Source organism: Cyprinodon tularosa, unplaced genomic scaffold (assembly GCF_016077235.1).
Source record: "Cyprinodon tularosa strain WSP-4 unplaced genomic scaffold, ASM1607723v1 ctg1154, whole genome shotgun sequence".
Lineage (NCBI taxonomy): Eukaryota > Metazoa > Chordata > Actinopteri > Cyprinodontiformes > Cyprinodontidae > Cyprinodon > Cyprinodon tularosa.
Genome location: NW_024037953.1, coordinates 61381 through 70948, shown reverse-complemented (window position 1 = coordinate 70948; position 9568 = coordinate 61381). Strand labels below are relative to the sequence as shown.

Here is a 9568-nt window from a genome sequence, read left to right as displayed (position 1 = left end):
CAGCATGCATTTTAAAATTTTAGATATAATCTTTAAATAACAACTAAATTACAGTTTCTACAAAATATTTTTATAATCCCAGCATTTCCCTCTTTTCTGTCCATTTTATAAATATTTATTCATTCATTCATTTAGAATATGTAAATTCCCTTTCACTATGTATTAACACCTTTAATAGTAGTTCTCTAAAGGAAGACATGAAAAATTAGCACTTTCTCTTTATTAACAAAAACTAAACTTCTCTTGTTGTAGCAGAGTTACCCATGATATCCACTGAAATTTTAGGACTTAATAACACAAATAACTCAGAAAAACTGCAAGACATATTGCCATTACAGTTCAGAACTTTGTTTAAAATATATAAACTAAATATAGGCATATATAGTTAAATAGTAAAACAAAATATTAAAAGGAACTAGAGAAAATATATTTCTATATAAATACAAGGAAATACACTATATTGCCAAAAGTATTTGCTCACCCATCCAAATTATTGGAATCAGGTGTTCCAATCACTTCCATGGCCACAGGTGTATAAATTCAAGCACCTAGGCATGCAGACTGTTTTTACAAACATTTGTGAAAGAATGGGTCGCTCTCAGGAGCTCAGTGAATTCCAGCGTGGAACTGTGATAGGATGCCACCTGTGCAACAAATCCAGTCGTGAAATTTCCTCGCTCCTAAATATTCCACAGTCAACTGTCAGCTGTATTATAAGAAAATGGAAGTGTTTGGGAACGACAGCAACTCAGCCACGAAGTGGTAGGCCACGTAAACTGACGGAGCGGGGTCAGCGGATGCTGAAGCGCATAGTGCGAAGAGGTCGCCAACTTTCTGCAGAGTCAATCACTACAGACCTCCAAACTTCATGTGGCCTTCAGATTAGCTCAAGAACAGTGCGCAGAGAGCTTCATGGAATGGGTTTCCATGGTCGAGCAGCTGCATCCAAGCCATACATCACCAAGTGCAATGCAAAGCGTCGGATGCGGTGGTGTAAAGCACGCCGCCACTGGACTCTAGAGCAGTGGAGACGCGTTCTCTGGAGTGACGAATCGCGCTTCTCCATCTGGCAATCTGATGGACGGGTCTGGGTTTGGCGGTTGCCAGGAGAACGGTACTTGTCTGACTGCATTGTGCCAAGTGTAAAGTTTGGTGAAGGGGGGATTATGGTGTGGGGTTGTTTTTCAGGAGCTGGGCTTGGCCCCTTAGTTCCAAGGAAAGGAACTCTGAATGCTTCAGCATACCAAGACATTTTGGACAATTCCATGCTCCCAACTTTGTGGGAACAGTTTGGAGCTGGCCCCTTCCTCTTCCAACATGACTGTGCACCAGTGCACAAAGCAAGGTCCATAAAGACATGGATGACAGAGTCTGGTGTGGATGAACTTGACTGGCCTGCACAGAGTCCTGACCTCAACCCGATAGAACACCTTTGGGATGAATTAGAGCGGAGACTGAGAGCCAGGCCTTCTCGTCCAACATCAGTGTGCGACCTCACAAATGCGCTTCTGGAAGAATGGTCAAAAATTCCCATAAACACACTCCTAAACCTTGTGGACAGCCTTCCCAGAAGAGTTGAAGCTGTTCTAGCTGCAAAGGGTGGACCGACGTCATATTGAACCCTATGGATTAGGAACGGGATGTCACTTAAGCTCATATGTGAGTCAAGGCAGGTGAGCAAATACTTTTGGCAATATAGTGTATCTACATTCTAATAGGATGCACTGAAATAGTGGAATCTCTAACGATGGTTTATGTGTTTTCATCCGGGTTATCTAAATATCTATGATAAAATAATGAAATATTAGTTCTAGATATAGTTTAGTGATGCCTTTGGTAGAGATAAAAAAATGTTTTTGTGCTACCTCTATGGAGCTGAAAGGAATAAAATCCTAAAAGATAAAAAAAAGGCATTTTCACACTCAGCTGATGGTGTTCAAATATATACTGTTCCTTAGTTGCTAGAGCAGGAAAAGCAGGTACAGCAAATGTTTAGAGAGGAAGGAGCGCAGCTGGAGGAGAAGGGTTTGTTAGAGGTTAGCATGCTCCAGATATATACTGAATGACTTTTTAGTAATTACACTAAATATAAAGTAATTTTAGTGTTTTAACCATAATCTGACAACAAAAAAGGTATAGATTTTTTTCCCACATCAATATATTAACATTCGAGAGGACAAATACAGAAAAACTGCTCTTTTCAGAGCCAGTCTTTGTGTTTTTTTGGAAAGGATAAAGAGGTAAGTCACTTATATAACAGCCAGACCTGTTTAATGTAGATATTTATGAGTGTCTATATTAATAACATTCAAAACTATATATAAGCTACAGTGCATGATTTTAATAAAAATATAGGAAAGAAATGCCCTAGTCATGTTTTGAGCAACTGCACTTGTGCAAATATGTGAATATAAAATAGTTGCAACTCTTGGCCTTTTTCAAAGTATACGGTGGGAGCAGCAGAGCTATAATGAATGGCTAAAACCAAACTCAATGAATAAATTAACACTAGAAATGCGCACAAAGAGCATGATCATTGGTGTTACATGAGCACATCACCGAAACTGGCATGTAGGACAACCAATCGATCAAAGCCGAACAATTGTCCACAAAACCTTTAATAAAGCCGGCATGCATGTGTTAATATCTGCAAATGTAGCGAGGGCTTCTGGACAAACTTCACAGATTTATTTGGATCTTAAATCTTCAGAGATAAATATGTCTTTCCATTAGTAACTGTGCATGGATGTTTGTGGCACAAAATGTTCAGCACATTGTAGCAGACAGCAGCTACAATGTGCGGAACCGTATTCTGTGACCCTTCATGGCCCAAGAGGTCACTATGAATACACTTGACTTCAGTTTAAGTAAGGGTTTTGTGATGTTAGGTTTAGAAATTCCAGTTAGGGTTTGTTGATAGACTGGTGAGGACAATCACAAACAAAAGCCCCTTGGGTCACGCAGTATTTGATGGTGCAGAAAATATTGTGGGACAATAAAGAAACGTTCTATTCTTTTCTAATATGGTGTAACACCTGTTCTACAGACTGCAAGACCTGTCCAGCTTACTCAAACTTCTGATTAAACCAGGATGAGTGGCAAGAGATTCGATTAAAAAATAATAGGATAAATTGCTGAGTTCTCTGTTTGCTCTCAGGATTAACTATTAATTAATGTGTCAGAGGGCACTATATCAAGTTTACACTTCCACACACCTATATTCTTAAATATGGTAATCAAGGATTTTACATACTATAACAGCATATTGAATTTAGATTTAGCCCAAAATCGTTGTGTTGAAACATAACTTGTGTGTGAAGCAGAAGATTGAATCTTAAAAGTTAAAGTAAAAAAGTAGCTGCTCAACCACAACTGCTGCTTATCTTATCAAGGCTATACTTTAAAACATGAAATTGTCCAGAGAGCTGTTCTAAATGTTCTGTCTAAGTCTAAGTTCAAATGATTTGTAGAAAATTTGTAGAAAATGTTATGCATTCGGTAGAGGCAAAATATAGGACAGCTGAAACGTAACCCATCAGTTATTACTTAGACTTAGACAGATTTTATTTATCATTTTGTTTACACAAGTGTAAAACAAAAAGAAATTTCATTTGGAACAGCTCTCTGGACCATTTCATCTTTTTTTAAAGTGAAGCCTTGAAAAAATAAATAAAATAAAAACAGTAATATAAACCTATGACTGTAAATTTATAGTTCTAACTTTTTTTTAAGAGCAGACAATGTGAATAAAAGAAAAATAAAATATATTTAACCCTCAAAAAAAAGAAACAATTACTACACAGTTACTCTTCTTGGCCAGCTGGTGGCGGTGTAGCGAAAGTTTGGATGAAGCGGAACTCTGTTTAGCTTCATGTGATTGGCTCTTCATCGTGACGTCAAGCACCGCCTCCCGCTGCACGCTCAGCTTTGAATGAAGGAAAAAAAAAAGGCTTTGAATTAAAATGTCCGCGGGGTTATTTTGCTCTACATTTAGCGGATAATTGAACCAGTTGGGAATATGTCTGGAGATGGAAACCGTCTGAGAAATGAATCGACTCGAGTATTTAATCTGACCGCTGGTCAGTAGAGAATAGCGACCTTTGAGCTTTTGGTTGTTGCTGTTTGTTTTTAGCTTAGCCTAGCATAACTTAGCATGCTCGTGCTAACTGTAGCTAAAGTAAAAGTGCACAATTTTTTTATTGGTGTTGAACTTTTGTGATAAAGACATTTGTTAAAGTTTACTTTGCCGGCGTTTACATTATTTTAATCCATGAAACCTGGTAAATTAAGTGCAATAAAATATATTGACAAGCGGAAAAGAGGAATTGTTTAAGAGAAACAGGATCGACTCATAAAGCCACTTTGATCTTTATTGAATCCAATAATTTAAAAAAAGAAAAAGTTCTTCAGATAACTGCATTATGTATCATGCGTCTATTTTCTGCTTTCATTGTGGCTAGAAACACACGTCTTTTTGTCACATTCGAGGATAATAAAAATAGAATATCACAGGTGAGAAAGGATTATGAACGGATACTGATAAAAAGCCAATTAATTTTGTCAACAGCATAAAGTTTTGGTTTATCATCATGAATCCCTGTTTCTCTTTCACAGGTCATATAAGTACTGGCTGAAGTGGACAGTACCCATGTCTATACGACGTTCCTCCAGATTGAAGAGCACCCAGAACAGCCCCACGAGGGACAGATACAATGCAAAACCTCGGCTTAGAACCCGGAGGGGAAGGTCATCATTGAAGGAAACCGATTCAAATGAGAGCAAGGACTGTGACATCATCGACCTCATCAACAAGAACCCAAATAAAAGCCACGTTCCCGAACACAAAACCTCAACAGAGGCTGTTGGCTTTCTCAGTTATGGACTGGATGAGTCAAACGATGAGAGCGACTCTGAAAGCAGCAGCATAGCTTCTGGTCCTTCCACTTTATGTTACGACAACCGAGAGGAGCTTTACTGCCATCTTTGCTCTCCTTGCCATAAGCTCTACGAAAAGGCCAAAAGGTTGAAGGAGCCAGTCAAAAACAAACTCCTCAATAACGGTTCGTTTATTTATTTTATTCTTATTCTAAGAAGTAAAATATGGTCCAAAAAGCTCTGGGAAAGAATTAAAAAAATTATTGTTAAAAATAGAGGGACAGCTACAATAATTATACTAGAAATGTAAAACTTTAGAAGAAATATTTAGCTTATTATTCTTAAAGCAACACTAAAACATTAACACAGAAAAAATAATGTCATAGCATCCAACCTCGCTACATTTCTCCAATTTTACTGCTTAAAGTATTTTAATTTTTAAGTATTTGATACCTATGATGAAATGGGGTGCTGTGTGATAAGTCGACCCCGTAGAAATTCAGCTTGTTCCATACTTAACTTTCTGTCTCACATGGGTTTCCTTTTCAGATCCAGAGTCTCTGGACTGTGACCAGTGGGTACTGCTGAAAAGATGGATGCCCGGAAGACGACCTAATGCCAAACGGTAAGAACAGTTAAAATTAGAGATGTGTGGAAAGATGATAAAATATCACTACCAGAACTTAAGGCTCTTAAAGGGGAACACCGTTATATTTTTTTTTACATTGGCCCTTGATTTTAAGTTATTACATCATGCTCTACTCACCCATATGAATTTTGTGTCATTTGGAGCGGTTCTGAAGATATTCGGTTTTATTATATCCAAGTAACATCTTCCTATGGGCAACGAGTTGAAGGCTCAAACTAAACTGTTCATAATTTATCATTTATGGTACGCCACGTTCATAACATGTAGGTGAATCACTGTCCCCCAGACATCCGCGGTTATATTTTTTATATTTATATGTTTTAAAAACAAAGCTGAGTGTGTATGACGTCATCCACACGCCGGACTGGAGTTGTGACAGGCAGCCCGTTCAATTCCGTTTTGAGAGCGAGATCATCTGTGGTAGTAGCGCTAGACATCTTCCAGGCATGTGAGTAATACTAGCAGCAGTTCAGCGGACAGAATGAATGAATGGTATCCGGCGCGCGCGGATACTTATCAGTACCTAATGCCAAGCACAGCTTGCCGCTCACTCAGAGGCCCCCTATGTAAAGGAAAACGGTGAGGGTTTCATAAAACCTAACGACTTTGGGAAACACAGCGGGTTAAACCAAAACACAGAGTATACAGCGTTATTGATAAAGAGGAGAGCACTGTGTCAGGCCCTGGTGCTACGCTGGTAGAAAGGTACAGGGGGAGAAAATGTGGACCTTTAAACTACCTTAAGCATTATAGCTGTTGTAGTTGTTCATATTACACTGGATACAATTAATAATTAAATTTTTCTTAAATTAAGTGTTTCGATTTTTATTTAAGCAGGTATAAGTGAGACAGTTTGGCAATAGAATAAGAAGAATTATGTTTAAAATAGACAACCAATTCAAGTGAATAAAATCTAATTATCTTATTCTAAGGGTACAATATTTCTTCCACTGGTGGATCATCTCATTTACAGTGAACCCTCGTTTATCTCTGGGGTTACGTTCCAAAAAGAATCCGCGATCGGCAAAATCCGTGAAGTAGAATCCTTTATTTTTTTTCCAGTTATTATACAATGAAATACCCCATAAAACATTGAAATCAAGGAACAAAACCTTTTTAAAGGCCCAAGCATTTGTTTAACAAATAAAAGTACTGTATAAATGTTTTTTTTTTTTTTTTTTTTACAAATAACTACAGTACTGTACTGTAAAATAATATAGTTATAAATTAATAAATAATAATTTTAATCATCAATACGAACTGAAGAGTTAATATTGCGGGGATCAGCACCGCCCCACCGCGACTGATTGGAAGGCAGAAAATGAAAAATTATTATGAAAAAAAAAATACAAAGTACAGTCGGACAAATAGTGACTCACATGTACAGCACAGTATTTCATTGCTGTTCTGAATGCAGAATGCAGAACGCAATGCATGATGCAAATCCGTGAAGCAGTGAGACTGTGAAAAATGAACCGCGTTACAGCGAGGGTTCACTGTACCTGTTTTACATATTTTAAGATCATTTTTCGTTATAAATCTGCATGAATTTAGCTTGGAGTAATTTGCCTTGTCATCCACCCTCAGCCTAGAAGCTAGATTTAAAATTGATTCCCAAAAAAATTAATCATTAAAGTTGATTATATTAAATGGGTGTCATTAAATTATACAAATTAGTTATTTTAATGAAACAGCTATGGTAACTTTTAAACAGAATAACAGTTTCTGAAATGCATGTATGGATGCCATGACTGTTAACATTGCAAAATGTAGATATGTTTTAGGAAATAATTGGGACATTTATTCATTTAATTCAATATTTTAGTGGCAATTTGAACTTGATCCACTCAGTAAAATAAAATGATGACTTATTTAGTACATTTACCAGGCAAGTTAGCTGTATTGTATTTGCTCAAATGATCAGATTTGAATCACCAATCTAGGCTGTATTTTACTCTCTATCGAATCTGAAAGGAAATTGGTGTCAAACATCACTGGTTAAAGTTGGTTTAATGTGTTTTGACAGGAAGCTTTTGAGTCATGTTCAGCTTGATGGAATTGACGTGCAGAGGCCGAAGCACTCATCGCCGTGTTCGAGGCAACACACCTTCCTCCGAAGGTAAAGAGGTTTTTTTTTTATTTTTTGTATACTTTTTTCAGTTTGGCCTTTCCCCTGTATAACCGCTCTATATGCAATTTATTTTCATGCCAGGAACCTGAGGCAGTCCAAACTTTTGGCAAAAAGAAATAGGAAGAAAAGGAGGAGGAGTAGTAACTCCCAGGGCCCCCGCGTCTTTAAGCAACAGCGCCTTCAAAACGGGCAAGACGCAGAGTTGAAAGATTTGGGTGAAACCCTAAACAGCTCATTTAGCAGCTGCAGCAACCTCCAAGATTTCAGCAGTCCAGAAACGCAGAGTCAGGCCAGGATCGATGAGACCAGAGCATCGGCAGAGATCCAAAATCAGGAGAGGCCACCAAAGAGGGCTGAATTCAGAAAGCTTCTGGCTCAGCTGCAGAGAAACAGTAGTGTCATCATCAAAGAAACATGCTGCCAAGACCGTTGAGTTGTTCACTGTCAGCCAATCATAGCGTTGCTTCAAACTAGTTTGCTGCTGTTCACACGGATTCTGTTTCTGTTGGGTTTCCCTAATATAATGTTGCAGTTGCATGCTTGTTAATGTTGCCCCGTTTATATATTTTTTGCTGTTTTATTTTTATGGTGTTTTTTTTCAGTGAGTATTATTTTAGATTGACCTTTTTATGCATCCTAACAACTGTAAATAAATGTATTTAAACTTGGCCCTGACTACAGTTCTTTAACAAGTTTTCACTTGCCTCGATATACAGTTTAAATACAAAATCTGTCACACTTATTGCTGTAAATAAAGAGCATAATATCTCTATCAAAATGTTTAACAAGGATGCATTTATGCAAGTGGAGAAAGAAATATGCCCTGTTAAATGATTGGTGGTCGGGATTTTGACACTGCTGCTTTTAATGTGTTGTGTTAAAAGTACACAATTAAACAACTTTGGATCTTATAACTCTCCTCTTTATTATCCTGGCTCCTCTTTTAAGTTCTCTTCAGCTCACTCCACAGGTTCTTTATAAGACATAGGTCTGGAACCGGTACAAAAGAGGAAGGTTAATTTGTGTCTACTGAATCTGAAGTTTTTTTGATTCCTTTTTAATTTTTGCTCAGTAGGTGAACTTGGTTTAGCAAGTGGTTGTTTTTTCTGACTTCTGCAGGTCAACAGAAACTTGAATGATAGTTTCTGTAATATTTGACATGGAGTGGGGATAGAAATGACTGTGTTGCATCATATTTCTACCTTCCGTACAGAATCGCTGAAGTTAGGTTGAATCGAAGAATCCGAGCTGCGTGTGGATGAACCAAAGCTGGTATTTTTTCAGATCTTTTGGAGCTTTTAAAAAAATGCTGTCCCCATGCGATTCAAGTTTTTTCAAAAAGGAACAATTTAGCATTAGTCCATGATTTAAGTTTCACATGTGGTTTTCTTGTTAAATAATGACAGAAAGGGGTAACGGCAGGTGAAAAGCAGAGGGTTTGGGAGGCTGATGATTTATTAGATATTAATCATTCCAGCCACTAAATAGGGTAAACATGCCCACTGTTCTATTCAATACTAGCACAAGAACGACAATGCAATACATTTATAATCTTAGATGCGAGCACGCTGTGGTAGTTGACCTCTAATCTTTGCTACATTTTTCCATGTTTTCCAGTAATTCCGATATCCTCTTCAGCAGTTTGTATCACAATGCCACTTCAGTAAAAACTGGCAATGGCTCTTAGGCGCTTTAACTTGACATACCAAATGAGGTATGCACACCTTTCAAATACAGAACTTGATAAAGTAGTTGGTTGGAGAAAATGAAGAACTGGGAGCTAATTCTGTTTTGGCCAGACTAGCAGCAATTGGTATTAGAGTGCAAAGAAGAAGGGTGAGAGAAAGTTTGATTCGATTGAATCCTGCCAGGGCGGTTCACAGAGCATTATCTCACCGACTGCACCGGAGAAC

General features: G+C 37.7%; 1 protein-coding gene across 2 annotated transcripts; it reads left to right on the top strand.

The window, feature by feature from the left end:
- Window positions 1-3922: 3922 nt before the first annotated feature.
- Window positions 3923-8566, top strand: si:ch211-227n13.3. 2 transcript variants are annotated; one of them, XM_038306408.1, is made up of 6 exons: window positions 3923-4079; window positions 4461-4512; window positions 4615-5060; window positions 5425-5500; window positions 7551-7643; window positions 7737-8566. In XM_038306408.1, exons 1-6 carry the CDS (start codon window positions 4019-4021, stop codon window positions 8086-8088), a joined length of 1080 nt encoding a protein of 359 aa, XP_038162336.1. In that variant the 5' UTR covers window positions 3923-4018; the 3' UTR covers window positions 8089-8566. The 2 variants fall into 2 exon arrangements, with proteins under 2 accessions (XP_038162336.1, XP_038162344.1); XM_038306416.1 differs by lacking the exon at window positions 4461-4512 and having other exon boundaries at window positions 3931-4079.
- Window positions 8567-9568: the final 1002 nt, after the last annotated feature.

What these genes read in the sequence shown, in the direction of transcription:
- si:ch211-227n13.3 (XM_038306408.1), top strand. Translation starts at nt 4,019, where the DNA reads ATGTCTGGAGATGGAAACCGTCTGAGAAATGAATCGACTCGAGTATTT. An exon ending in ATAAAAATAGAATATCACAG is followed by an intron (nt 4,513 to 4,614) that starts GTGAGAAAGGAT and finishes TCTCTTTCACAG; the next exon opens with GTCATATAAGTACTGGCTGA. An exon ending in AAACAAACTCCTCAATAACG is followed by an intron (nt 5,061 to 5,424) that starts GTTCGTTTATTT and finishes TTTCCTTTTCAG; the next exon opens with ATCCAGAGTCTCTGGACTGT.